This window comes from Tetranychus urticae, chromosome 2 (assembly GCF_039701765.1).
Source record: "Tetranychus urticae isolate SD_2017Ah chromosome 2, NJAU_TeUrti_SD_1.0, whole genome shotgun sequence".
In the NCBI taxonomy this organism is placed as follows: Eukaryota; Metazoa; Arthropoda; class Arachnida; order Trombidiformes; family Tetranychidae; genus Tetranychus; species Tetranychus urticae.
The window spans coordinates 16,581,974-16,595,321 of NC_142959.1; the positions used below are offsets into that span (position 1 = coordinate 16,581,974).

The 13,348-nt window shown below is 33.5% G+C and overlaps 3 protein-coding genes across 3 annotated transcripts; 1 reads left to right on the top strand and 2 right to left on the bottom strand.

The window, feature by feature from the left end:
• Positions 1-448: 448 nt before the first annotated feature.
• Positions 449-2,644, top strand: LOC107362131 (sialin). Its single transcript, XM_015929145.3, has 5 exons — positions 449-838; positions 973-1,521; positions 1,726-2,005; positions 2,088-2,329; positions 2,402-2,644. The coding sequence occupies exons 1-5, from the start codon at positions 647-649 to the stop codon at positions 2,576-2,578; spliced, it is 1,440 nt and encodes a 479-aa protein (XP_015784631.1). The 5' UTR covers positions 449-646; the 3' UTR covers positions 2,579-2,644.
• A 3,386-nt stretch (positions 2,645-6,030) lies between these two features.
• LOC107362090 (OTU domain-containing protein 5) lies at positions 6,031-8,522 on the bottom strand. The gene is made up of 3 exons (XM_015929105.3): positions 8,353-8,522; positions 6,688-8,268; positions 6,031-6,616 (listed from the first exon to the last, which is right to left on the bottom strand). Exons 2-3 carry the CDS (start codon positions 8,228-8,230, stop codon positions 6,363-6,365), a joined length of 1,797 nt encoding a protein of 598 aa, XP_015784591.1. The 5' UTR covers positions 8,231-8,268; positions 8,353-8,522; the 3' UTR covers positions 6,031-6,362.
• An 896-nt stretch (positions 8,523-9,418) lies between these two features.
• CycT (Cyclin T) lies at positions 9,419-13,320 on the bottom strand. The gene is made up of 10 exons (XM_015930508.2): positions 13,114-13,320; positions 12,880-12,961; positions 12,566-12,694; positions 12,377-12,500; positions 12,181-12,317; positions 11,894-12,091; positions 11,435-11,740; positions 11,007-11,360; positions 10,621-10,923; positions 9,419-10,531 (listed from the first exon to the last, which is right to left on the bottom strand). The coding sequence occupies exons 1-10, from the start codon at positions 13,260-13,262 to the stop codon at positions 9,521-9,523; spliced, it is 2,793 nt and encodes a 930-aa protein (XP_015785994.1). The 5' UTR covers positions 13,263-13,320; the 3' UTR covers positions 9,419-9,520.
• Positions 13,321-13,348: the final 28 nt, after the last annotated feature.

Sequence of the window (13,348 nt, forward strand, 5' to 3'; positions counted from 1 at the left end):
AATATTGAGATCGGAATGGTCAATATTGTTAATATTCATTTCAAATCAAGCATAATTTCGTTATTTAATTAAAATTCAAAATATCTAACAAAGAGTTGATCAGTTAATCTTCCAATTTACAAGACATGCAACGGTTAAAGCAATTATTGCTTTGATCAACCCTCCAAATCCAATAGCTATGGTTAATATTAATGCTAATTCTGATCGTCTAATTAGCCATTTATTTTTTCTACGAAAAAATGAACTAAAGTAGACTCTATTCAGTGCTATTCATAACGATCACTACAAAATCAGTTTATGAATGTTAGTGACTTCGTAATCAATAAAACGTCTCTCCCAGCATTAATCATATTATATTAATCCTTTTGATTTGTTCAAATCTAGATAAACTTTTCTGTTGCAAATTGATATTTAAACCAAGACAATTGATTCTCAGTTCATTTAATGCTTAGTCTTCCTTTGATACTGTAAATATCCATTTTGTACAGTTTTATATCCCTTTCCAGCATTAAAAATATAAAATCATGATAAATTAGTAACTTTCACCGTTATTAAATCATTAAATTTTCCCATTCTAAATTTATAAATTGTCAAACTGCATTTTTTGTTTCGTTAACACCATCAATATAAATCCTCCAAAAACACAATGGTTCAATACAAAGATGAAGTGTCTCCAAATAGAGATGAAAATTTAAAGAAACCGATGATTGCTTACAGATATTTTATAATGGCTATCATTTTTATTGCCACAGTTGTCGTATTTTCCGTTCGTAATGTTATTAATGTAGCCATAATCGCCATGGTTGATAAATCTAGTGCAAATCACTCCACATCAGCGGTAAGTTAGCTAAATCAAAATTTAAAAATTGATAGATTGAGGACTGAGTGGAACATTGCTCAAGATGAAACTCAATTAAATGAACTATTAAATGCTGCACAATTTGGTAACTTTCCTTTCTTAATTTCTTTAAGCGTTTTGATTGGAACCAACATGACCAAGGAATCGTTTTAGGCTCTTACTACTATACATATGCACCGATCCAGATAGTTGCTGGTGCTTTAACCGATAAATTTGATCCTGTTCATTTAATGATTGGTGCTCAAGTAATATCAACCATTTGTAGTTTCATTACTCCTTATTCAGCTAGCATGGGTGTCTTTTATATTGCTGGAGTTCGTATGCTTATGGGTTTAGTCCATGGAGTTACATTGCCCACTATGTATGTACTGATTGAGAAATGGTTCCTACCGAGCGAGATTGGCTTGGCTCAGGGTTTAATGGCTTCTGGATGTGACTTTGGCAATGCAATGGTAACCGTCTTTGCAGCTTGGATTAGTTCAAAGAGCTTATGGGGCGGTTGGCCGGCTGGCTTTTTCATTATGGGAATCATTAATGTCATTTTCTTGATTGTATGGACAGTTATGGTCAGCTCAAGCCCGCAATCCAATAGATTTGTTTCCAATTACGAAAAAAATTTACTTAAAATAAATATGCACTCCACGGATAAAACCCAAAAAAAGGTAAATAGCTTAAATGTTGGTGCAAATGTCTCGCGAAATCAAATTGATTGCATCTATGAGACACTTTGAAACATTGAGTAAATTTAGATTATGTTGAAACGGTATCTCTAGATGATTAAGAGAGGATGATTCCCCAGTAATCCATACATGTGACATTGAGTTATTTAATTATTAATGTGATTACATTTTCCCATGATTTCTTAGAAAGCAACACCTTGGATAAAACTTCTTACCTCAATACCACTTTGGTCTATTATCATAACCAAAGGGCTCATTGGATTAGCTTATTCGGTAATCCAGACTAAAGTTCCCGTTTATTTAGCCTCGGTTCTTGGCTATGATATTCAGAATAATGGACTCATTAATTCACTTTTTTATATTGCTGTTGCCTTGTCTCAACTCGTCTGTGGTCCATTGTCAAATTATATCATCACCAAAGGCTGGCTAAGCAAAATAATTACCAGAAAACTCTTCGAATCTATTGGTTAGTTTTGATAAATAAATGAAAGTTTTACAAATATTGTATTAACTTTACGATTATTAACTTAATTTATTTCTTTTTGTAGCTCTCGCTGGAATCATTTCTAGTTTGGTGACAGTTTGTTACTCAGATGATAATTCACATTTAATCATTGCCTGCTTAATTTTGGCCATGTTTTCCTATGGTTTCAATCTTGGTGGTGATGTACCAATCATACCTGAGATGGCTCCAGCTCTAGTTGGAACGGCTTTTGGTATATCAAATGCACTAGCTTGTGCTTCTGGTTTCATTGCTCCAGCTTTGGTCGGTGCCATTCTTGGAGATAATGTTAGTAAATTGTTGAGACAACTTTTTAAAATGAAATTTTAACACTTTGTATGATATTTTATATTATTTCAGGCTGGTTCACAGAGTAAATGGATTCTAGCATTCCAAATCGTCGCTGCTCTCCAGTTAATAGCACTTTTGTTATTTGGACTTTTTGCCACTACAGAACCCCAATCTTGGGCTAAATTTGACGACGAAGAAACAGATCCACAGTCAGTTGAAACAGTTGATGGAGATGTTAAACACTGACAAGACACTTTTTTGTTTTATCAAGATCATATTTTAACAATAAATTTTAACAATTCATTAAATGAACGATCATTAAATACAATATGTATTGAACTTTCAATAATCTGTTTATAAAATTGTTTCGCGATTTTGCATTACATTGATTCGTCTAAAAGCTAATGTGCATTATTTAATAACAATGATCTTAAACGCCGATATGCTCTGGCAATTCCTCAAAACATCACAATCAAGTTGCTCTAATTTGACTTTAAAATGTAAATGTATGAACAGAAATTGGATCAATTTCATTAAATGTTTAAGTAATATTTGAATTGTATCTTCTTAATGGTTATGCTACATTACATTTCAATTCATTATATACATTTATTATGAGACTGGAGAAGATAAAACTGAAAATCAGATGAAAATTGGCCTTGATTTGTATTGACTTAACGCTTACTGATTGATCAATTGAGCTGCTCTTAAATTCATTAGAAAGAACGAAGTGCAAGTCTTGTTCAATCGAATGATTAACTACGATTAATGCTTTAATTAATGTAATGTAATGCAATATTAGGATGAATTATCTTAATCCAGATTCATTGTAAATTCGACTTTTTAATCAACATAGAATCTAAGATCGGCTCTGATCATCAGATATAAATGCTATTGATAAATGTATACAGAGAATGATAAAACGATATTGAGATGAGTAAACGAGATTCACCGTTTATTAATCCATATCCATAATCCATATTCATCACCTTCAATAACCTTAATTCTTGTTAGTGGTTACACCTTGAGCTGTAATTTTAACCAAAAAGTTTAGCTGATTAGTTCATGTGGTAAGAAAAACTAAAATATGATATAATATAATAATAAAAGCGAAAAGGATTATTGTCAAATTGATTATTGCGTTGACTTTCGAGTTTAGAGTTGAAGCTTTGTGGGTTTGTCGAGGCATAAAATCAAAGAGCAACTTTTTCTCAAGAATAGCGAAGTATAACCATAACCATTAGTGTACCAATATGAATGAGAAGATTGTGTAAAGTTTACTAACTTTAGAGAAAGAGTTAGAGAAGAAAGGAAAGACAAAAGTAATAACCAAGTTATTGTCAAAAACTTTGACTTTCGAGTTAAGAATTGAAACATTTTGGGTTTTAAGGGGCATAAAAAGTCCATTAGTGGTTTTGAAAAGTTTCTCCGAGCAACAGTTTTCGAGAAAATCGAATTCAAAGTTGAAACTTCGATCGCCTTTTCTCCAGCTATGGACACAGATTTTTTCATGAAACTCGGTTCACTTGTGTAAATTTTGATCATCAACTAGAAAATACACTTGGTTTGAGAAATAAAATTTTCTATAAAAAGTAAAATAGATAAGTTCGATTTTGGGTTAAACGTGTCGCATTCTGAGACCACAAATTTTAGATACCTGAAACTGATTTTTTGTCGATAAAATTTGTTGGTACATATCAACAAGCATACACTTTTTTCAAATTATCAATAGATCGCTTGATTTTGGCCATTAACCCAAAAAATTTGATCGTAAATATTTCGAGAATGGTAGCACCTACAGTGGTGATTCTCTGATCAGACATTAGATTTTATTATGGGCTTTAACATGATGTGACTGAATACCAACGGAATCTAAGTTAATCCATTTAATAATGAATAGTTTTCTAACGCATCATATGTAACCAGTTTTTTTTGTTAACCAAGTGCAAAATCTGGTAACATAGGTAGAACAAGCTACAGCTTTTCTTGTACCCTCTCGAATGATCTGAAATTGCAAAATCTCATAGCCCATAATGCAATCTAATGTTTGGGCAAAGAATGGAAATTTTAAATAAAACCATTCTCGAAATATTTACGATCAAAGTTTTTGGGTAAATGGCCAAAATCAAGCGATCTATTGATAATTTGAAAAAAGTGTATGCTTGTTGATATGTACCAACAAATTTTATCGACAAAAAATCAGTTTCAGGTATCTAAAATTTGTGGTCTCAGAATGCGACACGTTTAACCCAAAATCGAACTTATCTATTTTACTTTTTATAGAAAATTTTATTTCTCAAACCAAGTGTATTTTCTAGTTGATGATCAAAATTTACACAAGTGAACCGAGTTTCATGAAAAAATCTGTGTCCATAGCTGGAGAAAAGGCGATCGAAGTTTCAACTTTGAATTCGATTTTCTCGAAAACTGTTGCTCGGAGAAACTTTTCAAAACCACTAATGGACTTTTTATGCCCCTAAAAACCCAAAATGTTTCAATTCTTAACTCAAAAGTCAAAGTTCTTGGCAATAACTTGGTTATTCCTTTTGTCTTTCCTTTCTTCTCTAACTCTTTCTCTAAAGTTAGTAAACTTTACACAATCTTCTCATTCATATTGGTACACTAATGGTTATGGTTATACTTCGCTATTCTTGAGAAAAAGTTGCTCTTTGATTTTATGCCCGACAAACCCACAAAGCTTCAACTCTAAACTCGAAAGTCAACGCAATAATCAATTTGACAATAATCCTTTTCGCTTTTATTATTATATTATATCAGATTTTAGTTTTTATTACCACATGAACTAATCAGCTAAACTTTTTGGTTAAAATTACAGCTCAAGGTGTAACCACTAACAAGAATTAAGGTTATTGAAGGTGATGAATATGGATTAATAAACGATGATTATGGTTATACATATTGTATACTGTCTATTCTTAATACTTTACAGAAAGATTGAAAAATTAAGATATTCAAAAACAGAACAAAAGTACAGACTCGTTTAGGAGTCTCATTAGTTATTTGAAATTTGATTCAACATGTAACTGAATAGAAGAAAGTCCATTCTCAAATTTATTACAAGAAAAATCTAAGGCGAAACATTCTACAAATGGGTTTCTCTTGTAATCTTTAGTTTAACTGGTCTTCACGAAATTGTAATTATTATCAAAAATTTCGATAATTATATTTTTCCAAAAGTTTGCTTGTCTACAAAAAATACATGGATTGTTCAGTCCTAGAATGATATCAGTGATAATTATCAAAATATCTACATTAAACTAAAACCGAAGTGAAATATTGTACAGAAGATAAAATTTATCTCGCAAAATAAGTGAATATTCTGGTAGGATCAGAGAAATGGATTTTATCAATAAATCTGTTAATACAGTCATAACTGTTCAAATGGAAAGAAGTTTGAATTTTGAGGTGCAAAATTTGCTGTCTAAAATTGTCAATCAGAGATTTTAATTGTACAAATAAACTTTATTTTAATCGCCCACAAACCTAAAACTCTGAACTCTACAGTGATTGTAACAGTCTCTGTAATTCAATATTCACATTAAAGTTTTCTAAAGCACTCCTTTTGCGCTATTTGATACTTTTACATGATCAAATATTTCTTTAGCAATTTTAAATTGTGATAAGAAATATCACCGATTTATGCCCGATTAAGAAATAAATAATAACTACATTTTCAATTCCAATCTCAATAGTATTTTTCTTTATTTACACAGAAAGAGATATTTTTTCATAATATTTATATAATATATTTATAATCAAAAAGATGAAGCATAAAATAACTCCATGTACCATTTTTAGCCTCCTCATTATTCTGATTCTGATCCTTTTTTCATTTGAATTGAATTATTTTTTAGATTCCCTTGCCATTCTTTGTAGTTTTTTTTAATGGCAAAAAAATGATCACCTTCCTTGCTCTAATGGTTATAATAATGTATTAATTATAAAAAAAGGTCTTCTCGTCGAGTTTTTTACGGCAAAATGAATGAAATAGATTTGGAAATGAGAACTTTTAATTAATGCTTGAAGATGGTTGATCCAAAGATGAGGAACTATTATCATTTTTACTAGTATTTGCCACAATTTTGGGACCACTGGTAGTACCACTGCTACTTGCAGTAACACTTGTACTTGAAGTTGACGAGTTGGTGATGTTATTGTTATTATTTACATTTCTTTTTAGTGAGTCAAGATATTCTTGCTGTGATTGAGCCAATACTCGGGCAATGATATCCTGTTCCTCTGTTGTGTCCCAATCAGATATTCCTGTGTTCACATAAGACAAAAAATGAATTATATAGTAACATTTTTCGAGAATATAAGTATCAAATACTAACCAAATAACTGAGGGGTGAATTGATTTACAAAAGATGCAGTTTCAACAAGACCAAAGTCTTTTGGTGCACGAGAATCGTTATTATTTAGTCCACTCGAGCTAGCTTTAGGACTTGACCGAGAAGGACTTGATGAGATCTGTTGTTGATTACTAGTCGCAGTTGCTGTTGCTGTTAATTTTGATTTTTTCTTCATTGCTCTTTTCTCGTTTTCCCGCAGCCATTCAACATATGATTCACGGGCAACTTGTTCCTCGATTGCCTCGTTTGTTGCCTCCCAATCAGTAGCTCTCAGCTTATCTTCTAACATTGCCTTTTCCAATTCATGTTCTTCTGATATTCTTAAAGCTTTGTCCACCAAATTTTTCTCTGCGATTCCAGGTTTATAAGCAGGAAGCCCAAGACCAACACCGACGGTCGGTTTGAACGGGTTGACAACCGAGTTATAGTGAATATTTTGATGGTAGCTCAGTCGAATCGGTTCATTTTCTGTTTGATGACAACCTTGAAATATGTTGATTGGAGTGGTATTGTAATGATACACTTCAATAGGTCTGTTGTACATCTCAGACAAGGCCTGAATCTCGACGTGATTACCATGGGCATGGTCTAAACTTTTACGTTGAATGTAAGCCTTGAAGTCTTCAGTGACATATTGAGAAAAGTAGTCTGCATTTTTGGCCATGTAGTCCATACATAATTTTCTTACAGCGGTGTGCATATCTTGATCACCATAAACTTGATCAGCGACTGCTCGGAACAAACAGGCACCATCTTCCCCCATCTTCTTAATGATAAAACCTTTTTTCCTCATCTTTTTCTCGAATCGTCGTTCCATCTCTTCTAGCTGTTCTGCTGTCCAATTGGCTGCTTTGTCATATTCATCACCAGAGTTGTAGCCTTGAACAGATGGATCAGACTCAACATCAATAGGTTCGGATGATTGAGGAACAGGTCCAGGGTCAACTACGGAACCAGACAAATCAACTGAAGAACCAACAGAACTTGAAGAATTACCTCTGCTTCCATTAAGATTTTCCGAAGAATCACCCGAGCAGTCTCTTTTAACCCCATTTTTGATACTAGTCTTCGGACTTTTGAGGGGGGCTGTGGACGAGCAACAGACAGATTTATTATTACGGCAGCAGGAATAACCAACACCACAACCATATCTAGTCATGTCTCGTCCCCTTCTTTTAGAACCATGAGCTGGATGAGGTGAGTGGGCAACTCCTATCATAGGAGATGAATGAGATGTATGGGAACTAGCAGCATCATGAGGAGATAAATGCACACCACCATCTGTTGTGGATCTTAGAGTACCATCTGATCCAGATTCCACTTGACTTCCTGAGGATCCGGGAGAACCAGGAAACCTATCATTTGAACGGGACCATCTTGGTGGTGAAGCATGATGATGTAAACCAGGAGCTATGTGAGGATGGCCCATATTACCAGGCAAATGATCCTTTTCCAGATTTGGCTCACCATTATTTCCAGTCTTACAATCACCTCGCCTTTCCTTTTTACTAGAAAGAATAGTCATCTTGGAAGTATTCTGGAATTAAGAAAAGCACACACACACTCCACCAAAGTAACAGTCAATTAAAGAAAACAGTCAAATCAATTTTTTTTTATTGCTTTATCACCAAAAAAAGCAATCTTTACCTTTCTCGAGGCCAAGTTAAATTAATCTAAAGGATAAATCAACAATGAATACTTCAATAGATACTAGGATAAATAACAAATAAGATATTAGCTCATTAGTAATTTAAGGAAAATCAAAGTGGATTAAAATTTAACCCAAAAGAGGGTGAGAGCATTAAAGAAGAAAGCAGAATCAAAAATAAACAAGATGATTTTTTTATGCTTAAAAAGACAATACCTAAAGATAATTAGTTCTACGAGATGGCGGCACTCAGAATTCAATTTTTAAAAATTTTTTCAACCAGATTGTTAATTTGACTCTGATTTTAATTTTTCAATTCATAGAACCAGATAAAAATAAGCATTACGAGGATCAAATTAAATTAACGAGATAACAAAAACAAGGAATGTATGACGTGATGGTGTCCTTTAATACAACCAAAATAGATTTGTTACATCAAAATAGAGAAATAAAGTTCATCGAGAACGATGTTTCTTTACAATTCATTTAATTATTTTTATTTTAATTCTATAATCAGAGCAAAAATTTTCCAGTCAATTTTTCATATCACCATTTATTATATTACATAGTCTGAAAATGGTCATGGTATATAGTCTGTAACTTAAAATTGGCTTCTCGCTTGACTTTTGCCTGAAGATCTTGTCATGGGATAGTAGAACAGCATTTCTTCCTAATTTGAATTCCTGGTTGATTTTTTGATCGCCAAACCAAATTATGATGTTTGAAGCCATTGAAGGAAAGTTAGGTTATAGTTATTAAAATCCAATCTAGCAATAAAGCAATTTCAAGCTACTCCGCAAATTTTGGCATTAGTAGGGCTCATCAATAAGTGGTGTCAATTTTTTTGGCTCAGGGAATCGTGTTGGGCCCATTTTTTACTGACCAGTTGAATTGGAATTATCATCACAAATATTGTCATCTTTAAATTAAAACCGTTTAAAATCCGTTTGTACTTGTTAATAATCAATATCCAATCGTTTGTTTTACACAGTTTTTTTAACATTGAAAATTTAATCGAAGATATTTATATTCGTTGAATGATACAAAAAGAGTAAAAATGAACAATTTTTCATGGATGATCAATATTATTATTTATTAATCTTATCATTAATTAATTACTATTGTTTATATAATTAGCATAATACATTAATTGAAAAAAAGATTTTCTCAATCGTTAAGTTTCTCTTTCTTAATTTTCAAATCTCGTTCTTGAAATGATAGTTCATCTCTCGGACTATTCTTTCGTTTACGGCTGGAAGATGTAGAAGGTAAATTTACAGTTTCGCTTCTTGATAGCGAGTGATTGCCTATACTTGAGTTACCACTAAGCCTTTCTTTGGATATTACAACTCTTAAACTAGGAGGTATTGAAGATGGTTCATTATTTAATTCACTTTCACTTCCACTATAACTAATTTGTTTTTTAGATATTTTTAATTTTATAGGTGATGGTTTTTCTTCTTCTTGAGGCACAGGTAGAGTTAATTTGAAATCCTTATCCTTATGGTTGGCTTCTTCATGGTCATGATCACTTCGATGTTTTTCTCGATCCCGATCCTTGTGTTTATGTTTTCTCTTATGTTTATCTTTATGATGTTTCTTATGTTCATGGTGTCTATGATGGTGTTTATTTTGATGCTGATGTTGATGTTGATTTTCTACTTTAAATGCTGACTTAGGTCTAGATTCATTAGTGGAACTAGAATTTCCTGAAGAATGAGTATTGTAGTTCACCGAGTTATGATCTACATTTTGCCCAGCTGAGCTCCGGGAATTCGTTTGAGGTCTATGCAGAAGAGGAGGCATTTCTTTTTCGTTACTTCTAGCAGCTGGAGAAGGGGATCTTTTATCGTAATCATTAGAACCTAAGGGCGGATGTTGAATTGGAGTAATTTCACTGCTTTGCCTTAACACCGGTAACTGACCAGAATGTGATAATGATGGCGGTTGGATTTGTGGATGTGGCTGTGATTGCTGCTGCGATTGCATATGCAGTTGTGGCTGTAGCTGCGACTGTAGCTGCGGTTGCGGTAGCAATTGAGGCTGAGGTTGTGGTTGTGGTTGCGGTTGTGGCGGTAGTGGTGGTAGTGGCTGTTGTTGTGGTTGTGGCTGTGGTTGCAGTGGTGGAGGTGGTTTTGATTTCATTTCAGTCTTTAAGAGTGAATGTTTTTTATCATCCTGTGAAAAAATAGAAATTTATAATATTAGAATCATAGATGCTAAGGTTTGTAATTAAGGTTAAGGATTGTAGCAAAATTGATACATACTTTTGACTGCGGACGTTGTCTATTATCTGAGACCATATTAAGAGCATCCATACTCAATGAATTGTGTACATTAGATAGTTGACCAGATGCATGAGATGAATGAGACATGGAATGCGTCCTTACTGGTTCTTCTTTAATTTTTTTGATTGGTGGTGAAGGTGATCTTTTCTTATTAGAACTAGATATTGAAACAGGTACGAAAGTTGATTGTCCGGCCGTTCTAGAAGTGGATTGATTATAACCAGATGATGATACTGGTTTAGATTTAGCGTCATTTTTAACAGGTGACACTTTTTTCTCCTCCTGTTAAATAAAATAAGAAACAAACAAAATTACAATCAACTCATGACTCAAGTTTGCTTTTGGTGGACTTTGATGATAAATACCTTGAATGCAGATCTATGTCTAGTTTCATTGGCAAAACTAGAATTTCCTGAAGAATGAGTATTGTAGTTCACCGAGTTATGATCTACATTTTGCCCAGCTGAGCTCCGGGAATTCGTTTGAGGTCTATGCAGAAGAGGAGGCATTTCTTTTTCGTTACTTCTAGCAGCCGATGGAGGCGATCTTCTATCGTAATCATTAGAACCTAAGGGCGGATGTTGAATTGAAGTCATCTCACTGCTTTGTCTTGACGCAGATAGCTGACTATGATGTGATGATGATGGCGGTTGCGATGGTGGAGGTGGAGGGGGTTTTGATTTAGTTTCAACCTTTGAGATTGTAGATTTTTTGTCGTCCTGTGAACAAAAAAAATGAAATAGAGAGATCGTTATTACTACTGAACCAATTATATAAATTTTTTGGTACATACCTTCAATTGAGAACGTTGTCTATTATCTAAGGTTGTGTTAAGAGCATCCATACCCAATGAATTGTGAACATTTGATGATTGACCAGATGCTGAAGATGGATGAGACATGGAATGCGTTCTAGTTTGTTCCTCTTTGGGTTTTTTCGTAGGTGACGGCGACCTTTTCTTGTTAGAACTAGGTACTGAAATCGGTGTCGAAGCAGATTGTGCGCCTGTTTTCGAAGTTGATGGTTGGTTATAGCCAGAAGATGTTGCTACTGGCTTAGATTTAGTTTCGTTTTTGACAGGCGATACTTTTCTGTCCTCCTGAAAACAATGAAAGAAAAAATAAAGTTAAAACAAGTTCATTGCTGAAATTACATGCACACAAGATGAGTTGAATGACTTCAAGCTGAATATTGCATCATATTCTATCAAGACTTGCTGTAATAAATGAATTTATCGAAATAATATAAATACCTTTGGGGTCAGATGAGTGATTGCTTCATTAGTCAAGGTTCCTTGACTAGCATTTCCACCGAGGATTTTTCTTTTTAATCTGGAAGGACACTTATCCCAAGTTGCTAAAAATTCTGAAGTTATATCTTCTAACATTTCAGCCGTAACTTCTTTATCTACATAAAAAAACCAATCTTTTCCTTGGGTAGACTTTGGTATCTATAAAGAAACAGAATAAAATATTGTCAGTTAAAATTTAGAAATTAATATTCAAGATAAAGTCATGAAACTAGAAGATGAAAACTCACCTCCCAATTAGACCATTTACATGCTAGATGTATGCAAACACAAGCCACCACAGTGGGACGATATTGTAGGCACATCGTTGTCAAATGCAAACTGTTGGTAGCCATAAAGTATGATGTTTGCGCGAGATCTTTACTTGCTGCAAATCCATCATAATATTAGAAACATTCTAAATACATTTTTTCAATTTTAAATTACCTCTTACGAGCTGGCAACATTTTACTACGAAGGTATGTGGATGCTCTATGGCTATGTCGAACCCAAGTGTCTGTAACATGATGTTTTCGTTCACTATTAGCTCCTGAGCTTGTTCCTGATAAGCCTAAAGAAGAAAAATGAATACAAAATGAATACACTTTGCACGATGGGAAGGCAATGTTAACTTACTTCACTTTTTGGATCTAATGGTGGTTGATTATTATTTAGACACTTATGTGCGACTTTGATCACATATTCTAATTTGCGAGGCTGTTCTTCCACTTTGGCTGCGAGAAACAACGCACAAGCTGCTATTGGCTATAATGAAAAAAAATAAATGTTGGTTAGTTAAAGCCAGTAAGTAAGCTGCTACTCCAAGCCTAGCGAATAGCTTCATCTGCCACGAGTTTTTGACGTTCAAATGATCGGTCTATCATTTGGCAGATGACTATTTACTATATATTAAGCATGAAGCGGTGAAATAAATATCAATGGGTACTTACATTTCTATGAAATCTTTGAAAAGAATGAAAGACGTAGAATCTATGCATGTAAACAATAGCAGTATTTATACACAATTGATTCCTACATTATGAAGAGAAACAAAATAATTATTTAATATCATCGGGTTCACTTGACACTGTAGTACTTAATTACACAATCATCCATCATCAGTTCAAATTAAATAGCACAATTAATAGCACAAAATAAATTCCAAATAGAGCCATTTCACTTACACATTCAAAAGTCTACCCATGTCTTGGATTAAATTGGCTGCTTGCTGCCGATTGGAAAGTTCTTTATCATAGTCCATACCACATTTTCGCGATGGAGTGTTGATTAGGGCTTCCTTGGTGAAATACCAACGAGACTTATTATTACTCATTATGTCCCAATTAAATTAATAATCAACAACACCAATCCGCACATCCAAACAATTTACTGGGTCGCTACAGAAGAGTTTACAGCACC

What these genes read in the sequence shown, in the direction of transcription:
- LOC107362131 (XM_015929145.3), top strand. Translation starts at nt 647, where the DNA reads ATGGTTCAATACAAAGATGAAGTGTCTCCAAATAGAGATGAAAATTTA. An exon ending in CAAATCACTCCACATCAGCG is followed by an intron (nt 839 to 972) that starts GTAAGTTAGCTA and finishes AATTTCTTTAAG; the next exon opens with CGTTTTGATTGGAACCAACA. An exon ending in AAAACTCTTCGAATCTATTG is followed by an intron (nt 2,006 to 2,087) that starts GTTAGTTTTGAT and finishes TTCTTTTTGTAG; the next exon opens with CTCTCGCTGGAATCATTTCT.
- LOC107362090 (XM_015929105.3), bottom strand. Translation starts at nt 8,230, where the DNA reads ATGACTATTCTTTCTAGTAAAAAGGAAAGGCGAGGTGATTGTAAGACT. An exon ending in ATTCACCCCTCAGTTATTTG is followed by an intron (nt 6,617 to 6,687) that starts GTTAGTATTTGA and finishes ATGTGAACACAG; the next exon opens with GAATATCTGATTGGGACACA.
- CycT (XM_015930508.2), bottom strand. Translation starts at nt 13,262, where the DNA reads ATGAGTAATAATAAGTCTCGTTGGTATTTCACCAAGGAAGCCCTAATC. An exon ending in CATTAGATCCAAAAAGTGAA is followed by an intron (nt 12,501 to 12,565) that starts GTAAGTTAACAT and finishes TTTCTTCTTTAG; the next exon opens with GCTTATCAGGAACAAGCTCA. An exon ending in ATGTTGCCAGCTCGTAAGAG is followed by an intron (nt 12,318 to 12,376) that starts GTAATTTAAAAT and finishes ATGGATTTGCAG; the next exon opens with CAAGTAAAGATCTCGCGCAA.